Source organism: Perissodus microlepis, chromosome 8 (assembly GCF_051167445.1).
Source record: "Perissodus microlepis isolate ML-2025 ecotype Zambia chromosome 8, ASM5116744v1, whole genome shotgun sequence".
In the NCBI taxonomy this organism is placed as follows: Eukaryota; Metazoa; Chordata; class Actinopteri; order Cichliformes; family Cichlidae; genus Perissodus; species Perissodus microlepis.
This window is the reverse complement of record NC_140468.1, coordinates 19,610,465-19,636,987: the sequence shown is the minus strand read 5'-3', so window position 1 is coordinate 19,636,987 and position 26,523 is coordinate 19,610,465. Positions and strand designations below refer to the sequence as shown.

Sequence of the window (26,523 nt, the reverse complement as noted above, 5' to 3'; positions counted from 1 at the left end):
ATCTCACAGCACCTACACGTGTGTACTTAAACATCCAACAACAGCAAGTATCCTAAAAGAAAAAGCACCGAATCTGCTGGCTGTTGCTCCATGAAGATTAAATGAAATCAAAAGCTGGAAGAATTAAATGAACAATGAGAAGAAAACGTTGCACCTTGCCTACCCCACCCCCGGCTCGAGCCCCCACACACGCACATACACACACGTGCACACCCTCTGGAGTTGCTCCGATTTTTCCACTGGTGAACATAGTCCACAAACGCACCGCTAAACTTTGAGAAAAGAGGAAAATGTTCCTGCTTTTGACCACAGACTTTCTGGACGCCACACACCCACCCACCCGCGGCTGCAGGAAGGACCATATATGGCTTCGAAGAACAGGAACTCACAACGGGAGAGATTCTTAGGAAGCAGGGTGGATGGGGAGGGTTTGGCGGCGGGGCTGTCAGAGTAAGTTTTTCCAGGTTTTACCAAGGAAAACATGGGAATTTGGAGAACAGGGGTCATATGAGACTGGTCTGCTGCCTGGGTCAGAATGAAACACAAATGGTATGTGCAGGCACATGCAGACATACACTAATCAAAAGCATAAGGTTGCTGATATTTCAGGAAAGCCCGTGGTGAGGGTCAATAATGCAATTCCGCATGTGTGCGTGCGCGCGCGCGTGTACAGGGATGTGTATGTAGCACCAACCCACCCCCAACTCCCCACAGTTACCACCACAGTGGTTTTGCAGCTCTGGTATAGAGTGAAGAAGCCTGTTCTGGAAGATTTGGTCGTCATCCAGTCTGACATGCCCGTGCCACGCCTCTGTGGTCCATTCAGCCTCCAGCCACAGCAAACACACACACACACATTCACATACACAGGCTATAATGATTCGAAGCTGCATGGACCTGTGTGCGGATTAAATACACCTGGGGGTCAAGACACCAGGAAGAGTGAGTCTAACAGAAAACACAGCACCGTGAGCTGAGAGCAGAATGTGTTTCTTCGTATCAAGTCATATCCAATTGAAGCGATCTGCTGAAGTTAAGACACAATTAAATTCTGACACCTAGTCCTTTATACTCACTCCTTATATAACAGATTAAGACGCTGCTCTTAATAAACACTTGTGGTTTGGTGCCGCAGCCCTGTTACTTATCAACAGTAATTTATGATTACAAATATGATTGAAACCCAACCATAAGTAAACAATGTGTCAAAGCTGTGCAAGGCAACAGGTCAGTATTTAGATTGTATTAGATCCTCTGAAGCACTCAGTATTGTACATTAACAATGCATCCTATGCAGCTTGTAGATGAAAGGGGAGGCTCAAAACTCCCCTTTTAGCCTCTTTGCGCTTATTGTTTTGGCTGTTTAGTACACCTTTATTTATATATAAGGACAAATAATGAGCTGCTGATGAGAGCAGAGCATTTCTTTTGCAGAAAAATATATTTATATATATATTTAGTTTATCGACTTAACATTTTTAGGAAGCCAGATACACACATGACTCCACGTGCAAGCTTTTATTCCAGAGGATGTGTAAATAACCATGACTGTGGTATCTACACTTGCTTGTGATCATTAAAGAATTGATAATATACCACAGCTCTGTCCCCAATCAAAAAAAGAAATTCCTAATTTACAGGAAATACTAGCAAGTGTGATCTAAAATCGGTAACAAAATCTTACTTCAAAGTATACTGCTGGTTTTAAATGTGGAAAAAAATACTTAAGAGAAGGAAAAGCTTCTAGTTATTTTAAGTGATGTAGAAATAAATGTAAGCCATGTCAAATACTCTTCCTTTTATCTTAGGCTGAAGTTAAGACTTGAATCTATTTATGTTACTATGAAGGTTACAGATCGCAGCCCGAGATTTGCAGCAGGAGTGCAGCACAATCCCACTTCATCTAAAGTTAGCACAGACTCCAGTGGAAACAAACACACCTACGCAGCAGAAGCGAAGCAGGAGGACGGCTGCAGAGGGGAAGACAGCATCCTTTAACCAGCAGACCCAGATTTAACCACATCCATGTCAGCAAGCATCCACCCTACTGAAGTGTCCTTTGGCGAGACACTGAATCCCTACCTGCTACCGCCAGTGCTTCGACTGACCCTAAAGTCAGATCTTGCCAGCAGCCCAGAAAAAGGTGAATTTCCCAGCAGGGATCAAGTATCACATTATTTTTTGAAATATGCTACTTGCAAGCCATCTGCAGAGCTCTCCTCAGTCCTACACCACTGAGACTCATATCCCAGTATCACTGGAGGAAATGTGTCTGCGCAACTATGTGTGTGTGTGTGCGTGTGTGTGTGTGTGTGTTCGACTCTGGTGTGCCGTATCACCCTCCATCATCATGAGTTGAGGGGTTGTGGTTCCTAGAGAAGCACTTTACTTAAATTAGACCCTCAACGACTCGACGTGCAGGTGTCATTGTGTGTATATGTGCATGTGCGTACGCTCGTGTCTGCAAAGTATACTGAATGAATGCACGCATGTGTGTGTGTGGGCGTCAGAAAGTCAGTGTGTGTTTGTGTGTGTGAGAGAGGGAGAGAGGAGACTGAATGCCGAGAGAGGAGCGGGATCAGCAGACGGCAAATGCGAGGGAGAGAGAGAGAGAGAGGCAACAAGGGAGGAAGAGGAGAGGATGGGGCGAGCGAGAAGGGTGGGAGTCTGCGAGGGAGAGAGTGAGCGACACAGAGAGAGAGAGAGAGAGAGAGAGAGAGAGAAAGCAGGTGAGAATAACCCAGTCTGACCTTATTTCAGCACGGCTTTTCCATTCTTTATATTCCCTCATTGCTGTAATATTTACACAGGAATAAAAGATTATTAGAGCGATCCACAGAGAAGAGATGAAGAGGAAGAGAGGGAGGGGGGAAATATAAACATAAGGAAAGATGAAGACACTCATGAAGGTAGAAAAAACCAAAGGGAAGAAACCTCAGATTAGAGAGTCTATTGATTATTATTGTCATCAATTAGGTTGCCAGATTTTCTTGATTTGTCTCGTACTGTGGGAAAACTGTTTTGTTTGCTTTCTCCAACCAGCAGCCAAAACCTTCAAGCTTCAAATTTAATTGGTAATGCAAAAAGAAGCAGAAAATCCTTACGTGCCAATATTTGGCATTTGCTTAAAAACGATTCAGATATTTAAAAACAAAAAATCCTTATCAAAAGAGTCCAATCACTTCAGCTTTCATACGTTATTTATGAACGTATCACAGACAAATCTCTAAAAATAACAATAACCAATAAAGATCCCCAACGTCAGGAAAAACACGCTTGAAATGTTATGAGATTGAAATGTACACAGATTTAAAGTGCACTTTTTAAATGTGTCTCTCCACAACAGCAAATAATAACTCGCAGATGTGCAGATTAAATGAATAACATCTGCCCATCAATCATCAACATTTTAATGAAACACAGAGGTGAAAGAGTTCAAGTCCTAATTTGTTAATTGTAAAGCAAAAATGTCAAATTTATTAGGTTACATTTCACCCTAAATTTGGACTTTATTCTGTCTTACCTGATCTTAAATGACACACCTTAAGGTTTTAGACTACCATGGATTTTTCTGAGAATCTACAATGAAACTGATAGTTAGATCTAAAACAATACTGTTATTTATTGTTCTGGGATAATGTAGACATGCCTATTGCTGTTCACCCAAATAATGCAGTTTTGTTCAGGTATAATTTGCGACAAATCTGTGAATAATAAAAACCTTTTTTTATGATTTGCTTGTTTGTTTTAAGAAAAAAACTGAATATGCAGAAGAGAGAGCACAGGTATGACATCCAGGAAATAGTCATCCCACTGGGATTATTAACCAGGAATCCAATGCTCAGGGGGGTGCATGTTCAGTTGGGATGTCCCCTGAGCACTCGGCTATTGGATCGCTCCAATTAATTATTTCTTAGCTGTTATATATGGAATTTTGAGGGGGTTTTTTAGCAATACTTGGGGTTTTTTTCCTAGACCAGACTGGACCTTTGAGAATGACAGAGCATCACTGTACATAGCGTTAAGGTGATGAATTGATGTTACCTTGTTTTGACAGAAATGCCTATAACGCTTTAGTAAAAGGAAACCAAATGACCAATGCTGTTTTTAAAAAGAATAATAATAATAATTGCTAAATTGTTTTTAAGATGGTGCAAAAAAAATCCTCTTTGCAAGAAAACACTGAATAATTTCTCACATCACAATAAAAAAAGAAAAAGATAAATCCAGGCTATAAGCCATGTCGTGTCTTCAGCGCTTCACTATTTCCCTGAATGCCCAAAACTGCACAGACTTAAAAGAAGAATTTTCACACCAAACTCAACGTCACATTGCATGTTGAGAAATCCCCTAACAGAAAAAAAGGTAAACATCCTGGCATAACTGCAGCCTTCCGAGCAGCAAAATAAATCAGTATGCCACAACTGAAAAGAAAACACAGGGCTGCTTCTTTGTTCTCACGCTTTCTTTTATATATATAAAAATATATAGAAAAATGTAGGATTATACTATTTAAGATATTTGTCTTATTTCTAATTTTTCTTTTTCTCCCCTTCTGTACAGAATTGTATTGAGTATTTTGTAGTCTAGCTTTGGATGCAACGTTAATATCTGTTCCACTAACGTTTATTTGATTTGAAAAAAGACAGAGCCTGCACAAGTTAAGCAAAATGATAAAACGCAGCGAGGCCAGCACTGGGAGCTTCTGAGAAAGCAACACATTCATACAGACGCGTACACATGGAGAGCAAAAAAGCAAAAAAAGAGAAAAAAAGCCATACGTATGTGAGCATCCGCACACAAAGAAGTCCTTGTATTATGCATGCATGCATGCTTCCAAACATTACAAAAACACACATCAAAACGACCGGAAAAGACAGTAGGTGGTTATTAAAGAGACAAGAGAGAAAAACAGAGAGAAAGAGAAGAGACACTTTACCGGCAATCAAAGATGCAGAGGAGAGGAGACAGGAAGAGAAGGAGAGGGAAGTGGAGGTAGAGAGAGAGAAACGTGCAAAAAAAAAGGGAAGAAAAGGGGGAAAAAAGGGAGAGCTTGCTTTTAATCAGCCTGGATCCAAAATTTAGACAGGCACACACAGAGGCACGAGCAGTCCCTGTAGGATTAGGGCCTTGGTACTGTGTGTGCGAGTGTGTGAGAGTGTGAGTGTGTGTGTGTGTGTGTACTGTGCACGTCCCACGAGACTGATTAGCCATGAATGACTGATGACGGATCTTTGCTTTTTTTTTCCCCTCCTCCTTGCTCTCTCTCACTCTTGTTTTCTTTCTCACTACTCTCAGCTCAGGCAAGAGCATGGGAGAGGATACTCCCTCTCCCATCACACACAGACACGCACACACACACACACACAAAGCTGCACACAGCTCCATGTATATTCAACAAAGGCTCCTGAATATACTTAATGCTTTCATGTGTGTCACTGTGTAACGATCCATGCTGTTCCACACAGCTGCTTCTCTCTTTTTCTTACTCTCTTCCTCCTTCACAATCACACACACACACACACACACAAATATGTACCTATTTCCTGTTTTGGAGCACATTAGCTGTATTTCACACCAAATACTAAATCTGCTCAATCTGTATGACAGCAGCAGTTTGACTCTTGAAAAACACTGAAGGGTCCTGCATTCAGGCGGCAGGCCGACCACTCTGCCTCCTTTAACCTCACCTCCAGATGAACCTCGGGCCACCGCCATCCATCTAAAGCCCTGACAGCAAAACAAACTGGACATAGACCCGCCTGAATGGAGGCCATTACAATATGAATGAGCCAAACAGAGCTGAAATGAATCGAGTGGAGAAGCAAAACACAACAGCTGAGAAAAGGGCCCGGGCTGAGTCAAACGAGTCAGCTCAAGTGACGATGAGTCAGGCAAAATGTGACCCCGAGACAGGGTAAAAGCAGAGGCCTGTCTCAGGTGTCCGTAGCCGTTCTGATAAGGGTTACCTTGCCGTGGTGCTTGCAACACTGCTTTTTCAGGGGGTGCAGACCTGTGGATCCACCGAGACTGTGACATCATGTCTGTCCCCCTGCTAAGTGATGTCACCTCCCTGTCATGTTGGGTAAATAGGGAACTGCCTTGACCCCTCTGAAGAGGAGAGAGGCCATAAAATAGGTGGGAATTACAGCATCTGCACACTTTCTTTGCACATATGTGGTGACTTTTTTCATGCAGTCATGTCATGAATAAGAGCCACAACGGCAAACAACTTATATTGTTTTTTATGCACGTGCACACACACACACACTCACTCACACATACAAAGCCCCCGTCTTCCTGTACAGAGTAAGAAGCTGTTTTAGCCTTGTGTTTTGCGGGCTGTTTAAAATGTCATTTTTCTCTCGTTTCTCTGACTTCAAAGGCGCCTCACTGAGCTCTCACTCCCTCTTGCCAAATCCTCCAAACGTTTCTGATTTAGTGAGTTGGCCACGGGCCGAGTAGCACCGGGACGGGCCCGTTAACAACTGTCCGAGTGGTGGGGGAGAGAAGGTGAGGAGGAAGGAAAGGAAAAGGGAAGAGAAGAGAAGGGAGAAACAAATGAGACAATGTGGAAAAGGGAGAGGAAGCAGGCTGAAATTGAGACAGAAATAGGAGGACTGCTGAGAGAAGGTCTGCTAACAACGCGAGGAGGCGATGGGCGTGTGGGGAGTTAGACAGAGACGGGAGATGGATATAAGAGGTGGGGGGATCGATTGAAAAGAGAGGAGAGAGAGAGAGAGAGAGAGAGAGAAAAGGAGGTGGGGTGAAGGGGGCCATGGCTGTGAGGAGGAGGAGGAAGGAGGGCTGGAGCACCACTCGAGAAGCTGAGAGGAGCAAATGCAATAGTGAAGGGGAAGTGAAAGAGGAAAGCAGAAGGAGGAAGAGGGGAGGGCGAGCGTGCGATTAAAGAGGGGTGAGGAAGACGGGGGGGGGGGGCAAAAGGCCTGGCCAGTGAGAAACAGAAGAAGAAGAAGGAGAAAGAGGAAAGAGGAGCAAGTGACAGAGAAAGAGGAAAAAAAGAGCGCATGGACACAGGAAGTCTGGCGCTTTCCATTCACATCATGACACATCAAATCATCAGATGGTGGTGTGTGTTCACACCCCGGAGATGTCGCAACCAAACTCACCCCTCACCCTTCAAATCACTGCTACCGACAATAAGCAGCTGTTCTCGTGTTGGAGGAGAGTTGGAGATGAGACAAAAGTCTTCCTGTCACAGTGGCAAGTGCAACTTCAGAACAAATGCAAGCTTCACTCCAAACTCAAACATCAAAAGATTTTTCCTTAATTTGTTTAATTTTTTTCCCCTTTCTACTGATGTGACCTTTTAGACGCCTTAAATCTCAGCCACAGTTACTCCGAGGTCAATTTGACCTTATTGTGGAATATATTTAAATGACGCGCCACGGTTTGCTTGAAATATCAAAGCATACACAAGAGTCTCATTTGTAATGGAAATGCCTTTAATGACTTTACCGGCCCTTACTTAATGACTTAATGCTTTTAATGTGTCAACAAATTTCCAAAAAGTCAGGCTCGTTTAAGTGATTTCTTTGGCCCTGCTGCATATTTTAATCTCACGCCTTGATAAGTGCACAGCGCTGATGTGGGTGGGGAATCGGATTTGCTATATTTTGAGGCAGACCAAAAATCATGTATGTAAAATGCAATTTTGAAAAGAAAATGGTGAGCGTGTGTGTAGTGTGTGTGTCTGTGTCTGTGTTATGATGACACACACTAAAATTACTCCAAAGCCTAGTCCAGTGTGTTTAAATGCAATGTTGAGTGAGCTTTAACTGGAATCAATGTTTTTTTTACACTTGAATTAATTTTTCTACTCAAAGTCAAATATTGCAGATTTTCACCCAGTTTGCACTGAAATCGCCACAAATTTATTTTGATTTTATTTAACACATATAATATATTTTCTGTTGTGAAATTTATAAAAATAATTTATAAAATAATTGTACATTATCCAACAAAAATACATATATTTAGAAAATTTTCCTAGTGGTTTCCTACTCACTTATGCACTTATGGTCACTCGGTGTAGCGTAGTGCTGATGACACAAAGTGGGTCAGTCAATTTTTTAATTTTTATTTTTTTAACTGAACTGAATTGACAGTTTACACTCGTCTCCTTCCTCACCAAATCCAGTCGCAGCTCGGCTGGCCGCAGCCTAGACCAGCTGTCTCCTCCACACAGGGGGCCGTCTTGCACACTGCACCCTAGATGTGCCCCCTGTACACCCCGGGTTGCATTGGTTGGATTGGAGATTGGTGGGTAGTGTTGGAAAGGGGTGATTGGGCTCGCTCACTGCTGACTCATCCTACACACAGACACACACACATACACTCGCAGGGACAGGCAAGCATCTCCTCTCTATCGCTTTCATTCACTCACACTCTTGAGAAGCAGAGGAGACGCCAGGCTGGGGAGTCGGTGGGGGTGACGGCCAGTGGGTGCTGTCAGGCGGTGGTAATCTGACTGGATTACCAACCAGGTGGAAACATTCAGCCTATCTACCCCCCTCACACCCTTACCCTCCCCCTTCCTCCTCCTCCTCTTCCTTCCTCCTCCCTGGCTCCATCCATCTATCATTTCTTCCCTTATTTTTTTCACATGCCTTTCTTTCTTTATCTATCTACGGGGCTTCCCTTTGCCTTTAAACATAATGAGTACCCTAGACACACACACACACTACTCTATAGTAACTACAGGCCTTTAATTCCACAAGCATGGACAGAAACCAAACCCATGCGTACGCGCACAAACGCGCCGTCTCCTTCCATCGCCGTGCAGGTTGTTTGTGCGCCAAGGTGTAGTAAGGTAGTAAGGTGAAGGGGTGTGCCTCATCTGTGCTGCCGCAACGTTCAAAGCCTATGACAAAAAACTTCCAAGGGAAGAGAGAGATATAACTGACAGCCTCCTGATGAATGGACTGGATGGTTGTGCACACACACACGCACAGCTACAGGCATTTGTAGTAGAGATATGCAGAATTTAACTACAGGGTCTTGTGTTTCACTAACAACACCGAACATGGGGAGAAGGAAAGGGAAAATGCTGGGATGAAAAGGGGGCATAAGCTGAAGAAAGAGCTCAAGAGAGCAAAGACCGAGAGCGACCGAGAGAAAAGAAAGTGAGAAGTGGCAGAGAGATAATCTAGTCTATGACATTATGGTTATGGTTTATTGCTGTTTTAAAGCACAAAAAAGAAGCAGCTTAAGACTAACATTCTTCAAAGTGTGTATGTGTTTGTGCGTTTGTGCAGCTGCATGTGTGCACACATAACATGAATGTAAACTCCTTCTGTCTGCATTACTTAGTCACACAAATGCACACTTGTTCACGTACACAATCATGTAAACAAAAACCGTCTGCTGTCTGGGAAGTAACACACCTGTTCAATGACAAGAGCAGCCACGCCCTCCATAATACTGCACACCTGTGCTTCTGCAGGCTAAACCTAACCCTAATCGCACACGCAAACACACACATGTACACACACGCACACATACACACATATACACTTGCACAACTACTGCCCAGGGGCTAACATCACAGAAAGGGGAAGAAAGAGAAAGAGAAGGGGGGACTGGAATAAAAAGCAAAGCAGTGAAAATGGGAGGGGAAGAGAGCAAGACAGACAGACGGAGACAAAGGCTTTCCCACTGCTCCTATCAGTAATCTAAACGCCTGTGTAATATCATTGTGGGGTTTTATCAAATGTGGGCTGAGTCTTATGGCGTTGGTATGCGTCTGTCATTCCATCACCTTGTCAAGCGCGACCATATTCAAGCAGACACCATGCTGATCTAAATAAGAGGCTTCAGCAAATTGATGGATTGCAGGTTTTCCAGGATATGAAGAAGCAGGGGGGAATGAGGGGAGTCTTTTTTTTTTTCATTTTGGATTTTTTTTTAAGTGATATACTCAGTTTGATACTGTGAGACTGTATATATTTATATATATATATATAAAGAAATAGTGAGGGTGTCTTCACAAAGATCTGAAACAAACCCTTGTCAAAACCTCCCCCTCCACCCTCCTGTCCCTGCTATGGCCAGCTCCACATCACATCTACCCCCTGTGCTGAGGCCTAGGGCCAGGCATACAGCTTTCTGGATCTCTAAGGGGGGCAAGGACAAAGGTAACCCGCATCCTAACCTCCAAGCAAACACACATACATACACCAACCCCCCCATCTCTAAACAACAATCCTCTATGCCCATCATGTCTGTCAAAACCCCATAAGGGACATGCATGGAGAGTCTGGATATCTGGAATCTCAATACAGTGTCATGCACCTTGAGACCCAGTGAGAGGCCCTCTTGAATATATTTCAATAGCATTATCACCCTGCATTACTATGCTTATACCCCCTTTATTCAACATTAAAGAAACATTTTTACACTGGGCCATTATGCATGTCAGCGCACAGCAAAATCAGTCAAGGTGCTATTTAAACTGCAATGCAGGTTACATTTGTATTTGATATATTAGCTTTGAAAATGAGCTGGGCGTGTTTTTGCTCGAATGGTGTGTGTGGAAATCAGAAACAGACAGGCAGCTCAGCGTGTCATAAAATATAGAAAATATTTTATCAATATAAGTTAATGCATAGAGACTGAATCATTTATAATATATTTAAATGTGGTAAAGTGTTGATCAATATTTATGTGAATTGTTTAATAAGTGTTATACTGAAAAGAATGTACGTATGAGAGAATAAAGCAAAGCTTAATAACTTTTGTGCAACAACACGTGTTTTTAGACGTGTTGTCAATAAAATGTGTTGACATTTAGACTTTTTTAAAAAATATATATTTTTTTTAAATAATAAATAAATAACGTACAGTATCACTTCAAGATTTAAGAAACATACACTTTACAGCCTTAAGTCAGTTTATACAATTAATATATTTATATATGAATATTTAAAAAAAAAATGCAGGAAGAGCCCAAGTTTACAAACGTAAATGCTCACGTGCAATAAAAAGTATATTAAACAAACCAAGCTGACGTAAAATTGCATCTTAAATTAAAAAAAAATAATAATTGAAAAAAAATCCTCTCATGTGAAGAAACCAGAACCACAGAACCAGGAGCTGGAGCACGAAATATCAAAAGTAATTCACGGTAGGATTTCTGGAAAAATCCACTCGTGTTGACCTGAAATGTGAAAAGTATTTTAGCAACTAATTAAAAATGAAAAACCGGTTTGCCTCATTTTTTGTCCTTTTACACATGAAAACAAGCAAATACACGCGAGACGTGGATGGCCACTCTTGACACACATGGTAACTAATGAGATTTCTCATCTAACACGTATACATTCATCCAGCGCGTGGGTATAAACGCAGTATGATTTCGGACAGTCTTTTCTTTCTCTCTTTGCGCGCACACACGCGCGCGCGCCCCCACCCCCCACCCCCCACCCCACCCCCACCCCTATTGAGACAGGATACCAAAGCTACTTGTTAAATCTAATGCATGCACTGTCAACCCATTCGCACCCCGTCACGTCTCCGCTCAATATAGAAACCGGATTTTCTGGTATTACCCTCACCTCTATTAGCCAGAGCTCCCCTTCACTCACTCAGTCCCCCCTCTGCTCTCCACCCGGCAACTGCGACCCCCAGTTTGCGCCCAGCATAAACCAAAACCACCAAAAAATAATTTTAAAAAAACACACACGTGAAGGAGGAGGAGGCGCTGCGCAGAAACTGGCTCGGCTAATAGCTTTAATTTATTGTTTAATGGGAAATATAAGCGGTGGAATAACCCAATTCTAATTAATTACATCAACTGGCAACGATTAGTACTTCGCTAATTGATGAATCCAAATAAATCTATGACAAGATTATGCCACTAATAATCCCAGCTTGATATGAAAAAAAGAGAAAAGAAATAAAACCAAATAACCCTGGAATTAAAGTTTTAAAACAACAACACCAACAACAAAGGTGAGCTTGGACTGAGTTGTAAATTTAGAGTTAATTCTATCTGCAAAAAGAAGACACATTACCCTTTTTCTTTTATGTGATTTTATATACAGTTTTTTTAATTCTTGCATTTCGGCAAACAGCCATAAACAGTTGATTAAATAAAGTTAAAAAAGATAATTCCTAAATCCCCCCACCCTCCACCCCCCGAAAGTCGGAGCACTTTCCATCAGCGTTATATTCTAACTCGTCCCTGAAGAGCTCCAAGGTTTTATTTTGAACATATGCTTCAGACAAGAGAGACAGAGAAAGAGAGAAACACAGAGTATATATTTTCTTTAGGGTTTTTTTTGCTTGTTTTTTTTTTTTTTAATCCACACTTCTCTGTAGTTACACGGGAGGGAAAAACACCTTGCTTCCAAAACTGACCTGAGTGCGGACCCATGGAAAGGTGGGATGAGTAATATTTCCCGGGCTGGAAGTGAGCGGGGTGCTGCACGGATCCGTGTCCGCCTGGTGCCATCCGAGACGCGGCGCTGTGAACCAAGGCGCTCCGCTCCGTCAGGAGGTGGTGCGGAGGAGCGAAATCTCGGCTTTCCATCCCGATGAGAAGCGATAAATCCCAAATCCCAAAGTAAAATCCGGAGGCACCGAAGGTTTCAGGCACCCAGATGCAAATAATCCCTTTTTATGAACTTCGGGCTCGCCTCGCATTGAGCGCGGTTTTGGCTTTGCAGGGTCGAAACGGAGTCCCCGTCATGTCCTACAAAAGAGAGAGCAGGAGACGAGTCAAAGCGCTGACAATGACGAGCCAGCCAGGGATGTGGCGCTGAAGAAAAGGCTTGACTGAGAGACAGTCGCTGCTCGTGTTTAGACAAACAAGCACGGTTTACAAAGAGAGAGAGAGAGAGAGAGAGAGAAGAAAAAAAGGAGGAATAAGAAGCTATTCAAATGTCACACACAACAAACGTCCTAAAATAAAATAAAATCCCCACATTTACTGACCAACTTTGGTTCTGCGCTCCACACTAACTTTCTAACGCCGATATGCGCCAGCTCGGAAAGGTGAGTGAAGTCTGCTCTGTGGATGAAAATGTGGGTGAAGTGAGTTTACGTGGATTTACCCCGCACTACAGCGTTGGCCCCAACAGAGGAGCCCCCCCCCCCCCCCCCCCCTCTCCTCCTCGCGACCAAACACAATGCAAATCCTGAACACGGGAGCTTCCTTTATCAGCGCAAAAAAAGAAAAAGAAAAAAGAAAAAAGAATGGAGCAAATGACGAACAAATGAAGCATATACAGTACAAGAGTTCACGGCGGTATAAAGCCTCTCCCGGTGAAGGAGTTGTTGAGTCTTGAGGCTCAACAAGCGCCGGTCATAAACAGGCTGGACCTCGGGGCACATGCGCTAAAACGTTAAGGAAACCATCTGCACCAAGTATAGAATGCGTAAAAAAACATATTCTTTTTTTTCTCCTTCGGGTGACTCAAATAGCCTATCACTCTTTGGTTTCAGATGGATACAATCAATGCGTTTATCTTTTGGTGTAAATTGAGATTTTAATTCGAATCTGATCCGGTTCATATGTGGAGGAAATGTTGATTTCTGACTTGGATCGACATTTCTTATATAGGTTTTATAAACCAAGAGCGCCTTTACCGTTCTCTGTTTTTTATATACAAGTGTTTACCAAAGTTGCTTCACCATCGCTGTTTGACTTTTGATAGTTTGCACCGTTGAAATCGGGATTATTATTCGTTGTGTTGGTTATTGCGGAAAACTGGCGTTGAAACAGCCATTTCTATCAACTCATACGGAGTCAGCAGCAGTGGCCCTCGCCTTCTGACAATAGCCATGCATTTCTGCTACACGTACTGTATATATAGGATACAGTGTAATCACAAACACAAATCAAATCACCTCTATGCTTCATCGCCAGAGTTGTGAGGTGGGCAATAAACAGTGAAATAGACTAGGAAATCATCGCGTTTATATGTATACCTCATAGCCTAGGTCATTTATTTAAATAGGACTCCCTGCGATGCTCATAGGGAGCTCTGGGTGCTTCCATTTCCACCCCCCCCCCCCCCCCCCCCACACACACACACACACACACACAAACACACCTCAGCAGTCCATCTATTAGGCCTTTCAATGCGTGGCACGTCCATCTAGTGCTCTGTAGATGCTGATAGCACCTCCCAGGAACCAAGATAGAGGAACAAAGAAAATACCAAATGCTCTGGTGGACCAGGGGCTTTATGAAGTGCATAAGAACAGCCTTCATAAGCTCGGATATTCAAGTCTTCTTTAAGTCACACACACACACACACACACACACACACACGCTGCTCAAGGACTCAACTTTCAGGAATTGTGTTTTTAGAGGGGATTTTCACCCTAGCTCCCTAAAGTTTGGCAGTTCTGATAAAACCCAGCAAATGTGATCGTGAAAATGTGTGTGTGTGTGTGTGTGTGTGTGTGTGTGTGTGTGTGTGTGTGTGTGTGTGTGTGTGTGTGTGTGTGTGTGTGTGTTATACGTCCAAACATTCCCCGTAACGCTTCCTATAAGGATATTTTTGCGCAAAGTGCGAGGGCATGTAAATAATTTAATTTCCTTTTTGTTTGCTGCAGGATGTTATTTTTTTCTGACCACATGTAGTCAACAGTAACAGGGGAAAATAAGGGTAAAAGAAAAATAAATGGGGGGAGAAACGGAGGCTGCTGCTGTTTCTGTTTCTGCTGCTGCTGTTGCTGCTGCAAGCTCACTGGGAAGGCAAAATGGACTCTCCTGTCCCCTAGGCAGTGAGAAACAATGGCCCTTCTCCACGGGACATCAATCATAAACTACTATCGTCTGACATTTGTCTATACATTTTTACATTTTCTGTCCATAAACACACGTCCTGGATATTTACATTACACGTCAACAGAGAGCCACTCAGACTACATTTAACAACCTGAGTCTAAATCCCGTGTTATCGCACGCCACGCAAACAAGCGGCGTGAGCAGATCGCGCGTAACAGTTTTGGGAAGAGGGGAAAAAAATCATCATTTGGATCTGCAGTAGTGTGTGTGTGTGTGTGTGTGTGTGTGTGTGTGTGTGTGTGTGTGTGTGTGTGTGTGTGTAGCCCACATACGTGAAATGCGTTCAGACTTCCTTCCACTCTACCCAGACCTCCTAAACCTTCTACACACACCTCCACAAGCACACACACACACAAGCACACATCCACTAAGCAGTGCCCCGAAAAGGGTCAAACTGTCGTCAGAAGAAAATCCCCCCCTTCCCTTACAAAAGTAACCACTGCTGGTCAAGACGACATCACATGAACTTCGCACAAAAGCCAGCAAATCCGCAAAGAATTGCGTTTGTCAGAACTAATGCAATTGAGGATTCGAGCATAAAAAGAAGAAAAGGAGAGAGAAAAAATGCGCCTATTTATCTGTGCGTGTGCGTGTGTGTGTGTGTGTGTGTGTGTGTGTGTGTGTGTGTGTGTGTGTGTGTGTGTGCTGTTTGAGCATAAATCTACTATATCATAAATGCGTGAATCTTTGGATAAAAATGAAAAAATAAAAATAAAAGAAATTAAAAAAAAGCATTTCCTTTTGAAGTGGTCCGGGTCCAGAGGGCAACTGGTTTCCCTCAACAATTTAGCAATAAAGTAAAGTCACAAAGCATAACCGGCGCACTAAATCCGGATATTCAGAGGCCGGCTAAACGGGAGCGACAAGCCCGGCTGAGCCGAAGACAGCTCGGCGTCTACACAGCCTTCACACCGAGGGAGCACTGCAGCTTGCAATAAAAAAACCTCTACCTCTCTCTCGCTCTCTCCCACACACAGAGATAGACACACAAACACACACACACTTGCACAATGGAGAACTAACAAAGAAATAATCTACGATTTAAAATTTATGAAAATGGGCTCACTGAAAGAGCAGAAAGGTGTGGAGCAGCACCCCGAATGAATTAGAAACACACGCTCGGCTGTGAGGAGAGGTCAAATCAAGAAGTGACACATATCGCCCACAGCTCAGCACTGCACACTGGACAGGAAACGGTGGAAATAAAGCTACGTGAAATAAATCCCCCCCCCCCCCTTCCCCTCCCTCCTCTAGATTACAGTAGAATCGTGAGATCTGCTCCTTTAATGTATTTAGCAAATGAGAGATGCCTACAGATTAATATTCTGCACAGAACATCAGACCATCTCGCGTTTTATTGCCTCTAATGGAATGACAGCGGATAGCGGTGCGCTTAGAGAACAGCCAAGGTATACCTCCGTGTAAATAAAAAAAAAAGATTAAAAAAAGACAAAATAATAATAAATGTGTAAACTAAAATTCTCTCTTACTTGAAAAAAATGAACATGAAAAAAACGGCATTCAAACGGCTACAATCACACACACACAAAACAAAACAAAAATGACAAAAACAGAACTGTAAAATAATTTCCTACTCACTGTCAAGTTACATCCACCGTGCGGCGAGTGGCTTATAATGAAAGAAAAAGTACGAAAAATATTCAAAGTGAAAATCCCGGAGTCGCAGAGATGAAACATGTGGGATTGATTACATCCTATGCTGCTGCAGACTGTGGTGTGCAGTCAGTTGAGGTATGGGAGAGACGCATCGTAGAAGTTCAGGCTTGTAGTGAATCGAGGCTCGTTCATGCAGCCGGAGACTCAGACACGCCGGGAGGAGGGAGGGAGGGAGGAGGAGGAGGAGGAGGGAGAGGTTGAAGGGGTGTGTGCGCGGGGAGGGGTGGACTCGCAGGCCTATTGGTTTGAGAACGACAATGTGAAAGCGTGCCCGTGAGGCGCTCCCCCACCCTACCCTTTTCTATACACCCCCCTCTACGCCACACACACACACAGCCACTACCACCCCGTTCTACAGTAAATGCGCCCTGCCATTGGTTGCCGCTCGGAGCCAATGAGGAAGCCGGAGGATCCGCGGAGCAAAACGGCGGGCGTTTGATTTGCAGCCCTCGGCGCACTGCGCGGAGGAGACAGGCGGCACGGAGAGGAAAGGAGCCGGCTCTGCCTGCGCTTTCTGATCGCTGGTGGAGAGCAAACAGCGTCTAGCCTTTTATGCCGTGTGATCCCGTTGCAGCCCTCTGTGCTGTCTGTCTGACTGCAACGCTGTTTTATTATTATTGTTATTTTGCCTGACAGCGATGGCGTGGTAGTGTTGTTGGCGCTCCTTTAGGGAAATCTCCCTTTTATGCTCTCCTTTTTTGATCATCTGCTAAATAAATCCTTATTAGAATTTGAATGTACTTTAGTGAACAAGCCTGCTCTGTTTTGCATGTGTGTGCAACTAAAGTCACAACGAGACCTACATTAGCAGGCCTGAAGTTTCAGTGTAGAGTGCAGATTTGCTATATTATAATAATAGTCTGCTTAAAAAGGAAAAAAAAGCTATTGGAGTCCTTAATGGTCAATGCAGGATAATTCAGGCTCTGTATAAAGGAATGTGTTATAGGTTTACACCTTTTAGTTAATATGGCGGGGGATTAAAAATATTGCATCTGTTTTAGGGAAAAGTTATGATTGCTGTAAACACACAAGATAGGCTACGGTATACTGTATATTACCTATATCTATTTATTTATCTATTTATACATATATATAAGCTACACACACACACACACAGGCAAATTGAATCACTGCATAATTTGAAAGCATTACTGTCCTTGGGGTTGGCCCTGCACACGGTTCACTAATTTAGCCAATTAAAAGTGGAAGGATATGGGGGCTTGTGTGTTTCCATGTCGAAATATATGAGCTGCTATAGGCTAATATTGCCGCGCGGGTTTGTTTATACGTGGAGGCAAAGGGTTAAAACTCGGGTGCTTCGGCGCTGCGGAGCTCCCGATTGGCTGGCAGGTTGCCAGAGCACTGTCAATCACCGAGTGTAAACAAGGCTCTGATTGGCTGCTGGCCAGTCCGCACTGGGCTGCCTGAAAAAAGCAATTACTGCCCTTGCGGTTTCAAGGCGGCCCCGTGCTGAACGATGAAAGGAGATAAGGAGGGGCGGTTTCAAGGCGCCCCCCACGGCGAACCCCGTTGGCCCCAGAGCAAAAGGAGAGTCAAGAGTGACTAAATCAAAGGGAATACGGTTAAAAACAACAACAAAAAAAGGTAGGGGGGCAAATTACACGTTGTAATAAATGTAGGGGATAGATTCGCGGAATGGTGCAATAACAACTTGTTTTTTAGAAAATGGAGGCGAGGACGGCAACAAGAACCGGAAAGCAACTATTTCGCTGCCGAGAGGGAGCGCTTCTTCTTTCTTTTATGGTGGAAGAAAAGTTTTGTCTACAAAGGAGACAGCGGAAAGACGGCCGAATGTGGGGTTTTTTTTCTTTTGAGTTTAATAAACAGAATAAAAGCATTTTCTCATCTAAACGTTAAAACGGTGACACCACTGTATAGTCGGAACTGAGCTTTGATTTTGGGCGGCACGCACGCGGTGTTTTGACCAAAAACTTTTTCTTTTTTTATTGCCAACTAATCAATAACTAAGTGGACATTTCCGGGTTCACGCGGGAGTATAAACGGTAGGTCCGTGACGATAATAAGTTGGTCTTTAAATTGTTTGTGAAAGGGTGTCGGAGGGTTTTTGTTTTCAGATATTCCATAAAATATTATATATAAAATATTCCATAAAAATATTGAAACATTTTTAATTAGAATATTTAAATATATGTTATTACTTTGGCTAAATGTTCGAGTCCTATTACAAAAACACACAAAAAAGGGCCATATTTCATTCTGCAGACAAATCCTTGCAGCCAGCCTGTGTGCTTTTTAGCTGAACTTTTCCACCACCGGCACCACTGAGCACGCACTTTATAAAGTATATCCAGGCTGTTCCAACTGATGTCCCTTTACATTAAAACAGAGACTCTCTCCCTTTGCTTTGGTCCAGTCCCAAACAAAACATTGGTGGGGGGAGTGGAAAAGGGGGGGTTGGGGTGAGCCAAGCTGGTCTGCAGCCGATAGATAGCTTATAAAACTGTACTCGCACGGAGCGAGGGAGGGGGGGGGATCTCGACACTTTCGTGTGAGAGGAATTAATTGATACATATAAAATTCAAATCAAATAACGCCAAAGCGCGCAGATTTATCGCGGCCGTAATTAGATAATCGTTACCGTCTTTTCCCATTTACCCAGCAGCCTGCGTGTCCGAGCCCTGCGCTCTCCAAAAGGCTTCAGCCACCACATTCACAGACACACACACACACACACACAAAAAGATGCACAAAGCTGGATTTTATGAAGACTCGCACTGTTGTTCAAAGTGACTATTTTAATAGCCCAAATGTGCTTTGAGGCCAGTAAGACGCCTCTAAATTATAACGCATTAGAGTCCATTAAGGTACAAATTAGCATTGTGAAAGCTGGTGCTGTTGGTCCATCAAAATATGCAGGCTGTGTATTTACTCACCGGGCCTCAGTGTGAAGAAATTGATTTTTTTATTTATTTATTTTTAATGAATAATTATTTTTCTAATAAGGGGGTTCCATTACTTGCATGAAGAAATATATTAAAAGACCAGGTAGACCAAATATGTTTTACTTTATCTCACGCCAAACAACAAAAACTCCTGCGGAATACAGCGTAAATTTGGATCTTAATTAACCATTACAGTAAATGATTAAAATCCAATGTTGACGCTTTTCCTGACTCCAAGAGCTTTTTTTTTTTTGGGGGGGGGGGGGGGGGGTTGTTTTTGTTGTTGTTTTTTAAGGAAAATTAGAAGGAAAACGAGTACTACATCCAACCCTACTACACAGCGTGCTGGGCAATGCATGTGCAGCAGACTATACTGACTATACCTGGCCAGTAATAATTAATATTATTATTACTATTAACTGACTTCATGTCCCCGCTCAGTCTCCTGAAGGTGTTGTCCTGCGCGCTAATGACAAGAGGGACAATAATAAAGACTCCTGCTCCGCAGCTCACAAAAAAGGGCTCCGCCACTTAAAACAGAAATCTGCATTTAATTTATTTAGTGACAAGGAAAAGCCTTTTACTGCTTGATTTTTATTGGTTCTCTTTCACTTAAAAAGAAGTGGGGGGCTGGGTGTGCGGGTCGGTGCGTGCGTGTGTGGAGACAGAGACGAGAAAGCACAATACGCACACACGCACACCCAAGCCTCCTCTGGTCCGTGTGCCAGTGTGTGCTACCCTAGAAGGAGGGGGGAGAGGAATGGAGGGGGGTGGGGGGTAATTAATGCGGATTGACTGATTGCTCTTGAAACAGACCGGTCCTGCGCGCGGATTGTCCTCGAGCAATGAAGCGTTCCTGACTGACACTTTCCACCTACCCTTCTTCGCTTCCTCTTTTCCACTGCTTCTTTCCTTCTCTCGCCCTCCCCTTTCTCCCCTTGCACACTGGGAGCAGTGGGCGAGACCGCTCGAGTTCGGCCGCTTTTTCCTGACGTCCAGCCCCGGCCAGCAGAGGCACGTTTCTGCTCGGGAGCTCGGATGTCACATCTAACAACCCAGCATTTTATTTTATTTTTTAACTTTATTTTTCTACTTTTGTGGGGAGGGGGGTTGCTTCCAGACTGTGCAACTCTATCAGTTCACTTCAGATTAGCTCTGTCTGAATATATCAACTTTAGCTATCTCGTGACGAGTCACATCACCATAAGGAGGAATTTTCCGCACATTAAAAGTAGATAGCTAAAGGGCGTTTAAGTTGCCTTCTCCCCCATCCTACAAAACCGAATAAACGTCTGAACTTCTAAATGGGAAACATTATTTTTAAAAGCATAACCCAAGAGCCAACGGGAAACACATTGAACTGGTTGGTTTTTACATGTGTCCAAATGGAGAGCAGTCTCCACGGGAGGCCCATCGTGCAGGGCAGCCCTTCTTATTCTCACCAGATATTTCTGATAGGCCTTTAATGATGAGAATTTCCAAACGGGGTCGTTCACCAGGGAGACGCCCCGACAATCCAAGGTGGTGCAACCCCCGTGAGACAATAGAGTCATATGAGAGGAGAAGAGAAGCGCTGCCAAGCTTTAGGACTGTGTTATGAAATAAAGGAAGAAGAAGAAGAAAGGGGCTGTTCCTTTTCCCCGAGCTTATACACTGTAAAACCCAACAGTGCATCTTACTAAAAGAAGTAAGTTGTTCTTACTCAGTTCTGAAAAATAGTTAAAGTAACTTTCATGAAGTGTGTTAGGTAGACCCAAAAGTATACATATGATATAATAACTTTATTGTAATAAGTACACATGATGTTTTTGTAACGTTTTAAGTACTGTTGCTTTAAACTAAGTTGCGCTAATTCATTTGTATTAGTCATCATCCACAGCCCCGCCCCCAGTGTTTTGTCTGGACTTGTCGGCCATGAGACACGAGCCTCGTCAAGAGAAATTTTGCAAGAGTGGAAAGTACAAGTTAAGCTATTTTTATGTTTTTTTGTTAATGCTTACTTCTAGCATACAAAACGTACATTTATCAGACTGCTTTGTACTTTGTACTTTGTTGTAATTTATCAGACTACTTTGTTGTAGTAGCTATAAAGAAAAACGTAACTTAGCTGTCCAGCACACAATTCCCGCCTAGCACTGTATGAAGTCTGCTTCACAATTTAAAAAATTAACGGTTGGTGGCTTGTTTCAATCAAATAGTTGGTAAGTAGTCTAATTTTTGCAAACTGCATGGCACAAAACCTTTGGTAAAATCAGTGTTTAGGCTTTTCTGACTCTGACCTTTATCAAGTTCAAATGTAGCCTACTTTTGACACAGTGAAAATAGTAGAAAATTTATTTAGTGTTAATTTTAAGAGTTTAGTAGACAAGTTCGCCTTCACAAATTTTAAATATGATGGTTAGCGGCATTTAATAATAATTTACCTTTTCAAAGCTGCACTACACCAAACCTAAACGTTTCTGACTCTGTACTTTCCAAGGGTTAGCCTATTGTGTACTTCACTTGTGTAAAATTTCTTTATTATTTTATAACGTATAGAGTAGTTGACCAACCTGAATTGAAAATGAACTTTAGTGCAAGAATAAATCTTACTGTTTTCAAAGCTTGTGTTATCCAGATTGACTGTTTTTAAGTGAAGTAAAAGTCTGAAAGTAAAAACTGTTCTGCTAGCTTTCTGTCCTCATGGGTTTTGTGTTATTACAGTCTGACGATTGAAGGAGCAGTAGCATGCCGAGAGATCATCCAGCACTGCACTAAAGACAGCCAGTAAAGGTGATTTTAAAACGATTTGGCATCAAAATGTGGAATTGCAAGTTGTGTAGTTTTTCTACTGCCATAAAAGTCATGTTGTTGAAGCATTATCGGCTCAACCATGGTCAGTACTCCACAATTTCACCCTTACCCTGTCTCTACAACACATGCATGTGTACATTTAGTACATTTAATTCATTAAAAATACACATTCAAGAATGCACACTCCCACGCAAAGTAAAGACGGTTCTTATCTAGATTTGAATAATTATGGATTTTGTTGCCCTGTGTGTAATTTTAAGCAGCCATTTATTGAAAGCCAAATGTTTATCCATCTGAGGGGGCATTTAAAACGAAAAGAAACTGTTCCATGTCCTTTCAAGAACTGCAATTTTAAAACCAATGTATACTCAACCTTCAATGCCCACAAATGCAGAGACCACCAAAATTCAACAAGTTACGATGAAGGCATTGTGCAAAGTGTTATAAATGTAGAACAAAAAGATGACATGCAACTTGATTCAGTAGAGTCATCAGATGACAATCAAGTGGCATCCACCAGTGAAATCAGTGGAATTGAGGGTTTAGAAGAGCACTTGCAATACAATCTGGCTGGATTTTTCTTGAAAATGCAGACAGTTCTCCATGTGTCCCAGAGAGCAACACAGGAGATTATTGAGCATATTGATCAGTTGTTTTTGTTATCACAACTTCTGGTTAGAAAATCAGTTGTAGATATACTGAAAAAGCACAACTGTACATATACGGACAAACTGGTGGATGAGATTTGTCAGGCAGTTTCTGATAGTAATGTTTTACATAAATGTGTCACATCTGAAGGACCACTATCTACAGCAAAGAGGAGGAAATCATATTACGAAGCAAATTTTCCATATGTCAAACCTGTGGAGTATTTAATTGAATCGTCAAAGCACACTTATATGTATGTGCCTATTCTCACATCTTTGCAATTGTTGAAAAAAAAAAAGATTCCTGGACATTTCATGTCATTTTGTGATGGATCCTACTACCGGGAAAATGTACTACTGTCACAAGAGGGACAGAAATTGTCAATAATACTTTATGTGGATGATTTTGATCACAAACCCACTTGGTACCTCAAAGAAAATACATAAAGTCTTTGCAGTTTATTGGACACTGGCAAACTTTCCAGTTAAATCTCGTTCTGCTCTACACTGCACTCAGCTTGCTCTGCTGTGCAATTCCAATGATGTACGCACGTTTGGGTATAAGGAAATGTTGTCACTACTCTTAAATGATCTGAAAACTCTTGAAGAAGTAGGTGTCTACATTGAGACTCTTGGTGAATGTCTTAAAGCCACTGTCTACTCTGTTGTGGCAGACAACCTTGCTGCCCATGGGCTTGCTGGTTTCAATGAGAGTTTCAGGTCTACATATTTCTGTAGGTTTTGTCATGCCACCCAAACAGAAATGCAAACAGAAAATGCTGTTACAGGGAATTATGTAATGAGAACAAAAGATGCTCATGATAATTATTGTGCAAGAGCTTCAGAATGATGACATTAAGGAAAACTATGGTGTTAAAAACACCTGTGTTCTTTCTGACCATCTCTCTTTCTTCCATCCTGTCACAGGCTTCCCACCTGACCTCCTACACGACCTGTTTGAAGGTGTCGTTCCAGTGGAGTTGGCACATTGTTTAAAAGGTTTGATTTCTAAGAGATATTTTAACTTAGAAGACTTAAACAGAGCAATTCTGCGCTTTCCATATCAACATTCTGACAAAGTTGATCGCCTCATCCAATACCCACAAATTTTGCCAGGCGAGGGACCATGGCCAGCACTCTTTCATGAGACACAGGTAAGTACAACTACGTATATAACATTTACTGCTCATATAGTATGCTGTGTTTTGCTTATAATATTTTTGGAATTCTCTTCAGCTCTACTTTGAATTTCATCGGATCACCAATCAGAATCTGCCACATGTGTTTTATGCTGCACTGGATGATTATGCTCCTCAGCTGATTGGACTTTACAAAAAGAGGAAAACTGGACGGGTCGGTGAAAGGATGGAGCAGCTTTTGTTGACATATGGAAAACAGGTATTTAAAAAATACTAATCATTCTGCTTGCTTGGCAGTTGCCATTGTTATGTTTATATATATATATACATTTATTTATTTATGTTTTTAGGACAAAAACGACATCTATGCAACTAGAACAGCAGCTCTGGCCGGCCTACCAATGTACCTCAAGGAGGATTCTTCAGAGATTTTCAAAACATGCAAGGTACTTGGGTATTACAATAATTTGCACATTTGAATTTAAAAAAGGTTGAAAGGAGTTTATAAGTCATCTGGACTTGGGTTGAAAGTTGAAGACGTGAAGTTGAATGACTTATAAACTTCTTTCATCCTTGATTTGACTACCTGGATGAATGAAAAATGAACCTTCACTGTCAACTTAAAACATGTTATGATATATAGAATTTGAAAAACTGAATAAAGGTGCCTGACCATTTGTATTTATGCTTTTAACAGAGATATTACAGATGAATAATTGTGCACTCTTTATTATATCTTAGGGTGAAATTGAGTTCTACGAAGCCACAATTGCTCTGGTTGCTGATGTCGATGAAGAGGAGGTGCCTGGAGGAGTTCCTTTCTCACCACGCCAAGTGTTCATAGTACTTGAAGATCAGGTTGTTATGACTCATCACTCATGGACTGATGCACTGGTGTGTTTGTTTGGGCTAATCTATGCTCTGCATCTGAGCTATCCTGAGAAGTGTACTGGCTTTTTTGAGTTCATTCAAGTAGTGTTGCTGAAGCTAGACGATGAGAGAAAGCAACTAAAAGCAAAATTGCAGACACTAAAAAATGAGCTTGTGTAGATGATGTTTGTTTTTCACTGGTCACTATATTCGTGCTTTTTCAGTTATCTGTGAATGGCTTCAATAGTTTTATTTGTTCAGGGTAATTAGCTTTCTAAAAGGCAATGTGGAGAAAGCTAAGAATAAGGAGACAATCCATATTTGACGTTTTGTTTGTGATTGAAAAAAATCTTCACATAGTGTGTAATCTTAAGCTTATTTCTAAAAATATATTTTAGTTACATGGAAATCTTTTGGGAGATAACTGATAATTAGTCAATATGTACAGTATACTTTCAAGCTTTATTTTTTAATTGTGTGATGAGTGCCAGTTCACTTGATTCGAGGTCTGGGCAAAACCGTTGAGAAGCCACAAATACCTTTGAGAATATTTTTTGTTAGTGACATCCTTAGTTCAGCTGTTTTCTATAGTTGCATTGCTGTAGTGCATGTGATTTCATTATTATACTAAATGTTACTTAAAATTGTGATTGTTATGGCTCTAATTGCCTCTAGACTATTGTTTTTTATGATGTACACCTATGTATCAGGACTACATTACTAAATTTCTGTTTTGTACATTTAATCGATTTTCATAATGCTACAAAAAACATTCAAAATTCCCTAAAAGTGCAAGTTTTAAAATGCCTAATTATTTGTTATTTGATAATGGCTTTAGCAGTCATAGTTTATGACTGAAAATATGGTTGTATTCATTCTGTATTTTCTCTGCAGTTAAAGTTAATAAAAACTGAATGGAAAGAATAATAGCTTGGTTTTGTGTTAATAGTACTTGAACCATTCGGTGCAATCGGTTTCCCCAATTGGATTAAGTTGTTTAAATACAACTATTTAAGTTAATTTAACTTAATTTGAATATGAGCATGTAACACTTTAAATAAGTTTGAATAAATACAGCATCTTAGTACAAGAAATTTAATGGTTTAAGTTAAAACATACTAAATACAATGAGTAAATAAACATAATGCATTTGAGTTAAATTTTCATATTTGCTTTGGGTTCTCGGGACTCTAATAAAGTACTTAAATAACCCAAAACTGTTTAAGTTATAAAACTTGAATCAATTGGTGCAACCGGTTTCCCCAAATCATTTGAGTTAACTTAATTTGTCAGGTTTTACAGTGTAGCTGTTCTCTCTCTCTTTTGGTTCCCAACACATTTTAAGACATCAACCTGATCACAAAAACAAACAAACAAACAAACAAACAACAAAAACAACAGAGGAAACGTGGTGAAACACACAAGTTGACTGGACACACGCAAACAACGTGACCTTTTCTCTCCTGTGTGCCGGACAGATCCTGCTATAACGAGTCAGGAAATGCGAAATAAATAAATAAATAAATAAAAAAGTTGCACTCCTCCACGGAAACACTGTAAAGCCGTATGTCTACTGACACCTTTAGATCGAGACACTGTGTAGCGGAGGAAGATGATGATGATGATAATGATGGTGGTGGTGATGATGGTGA

The 26,523-nt window shown here is 41.8% G+C and overlaps 2 protein-coding genes across 4 annotated transcripts in view; one reads left to right on the top strand and one right to left on the bottom strand.

Moving 5' to 3' along the window:
* The window catches only part of bahcc1b (BAH domain and coiled-coil containing 1b), a 68,103-nt gene that overhangs the window by 38,891 nt on the left and 2,689 nt on the right, over positions 1-26,523 (bottom strand). The window contains exons 1-2 of one of the 3 annotated variants that reach the window (XM_084938065.1): positions 16,421-16,630; positions 12,382-12,715 (exon numbers count right to left, since the gene is read on the bottom strand). In XM_084938065.1, the coding sequence (XP_084794191.1) occupies positions 12,382-12,553 (172 nt within the window). In that variant the 5' untranslated portion in view covers positions 12,554-12,715; positions 16,421-16,630. Of the gene's footprint in view, positions 1-12,381; positions 13,100-16,420; positions 16,631-26,523 lie in introns of those variants that run through there. The other 2 variants (XM_084938067.1, XM_084938066.1) reach the window with 2 other exon arrangements.
* On the top strand, positions 13,000-25,798 carry LOC146381891 (uncharacterized). Its single transcript, XM_084938645.1, has 7 exons — positions 13,000-13,017; positions 22,149-22,194; positions 23,790-23,861; positions 23,979-24,016; positions 24,099-24,260; positions 24,352-24,447; positions 24,743-25,798. The coding sequence occupies exons 1-7, from the start codon at positions 13,000-13,002 to the stop codon at positions 25,049-25,051; spliced, it is 741 nt and encodes a 246-aa protein (XP_084794771.1). The 3' UTR covers positions 25,052-25,798.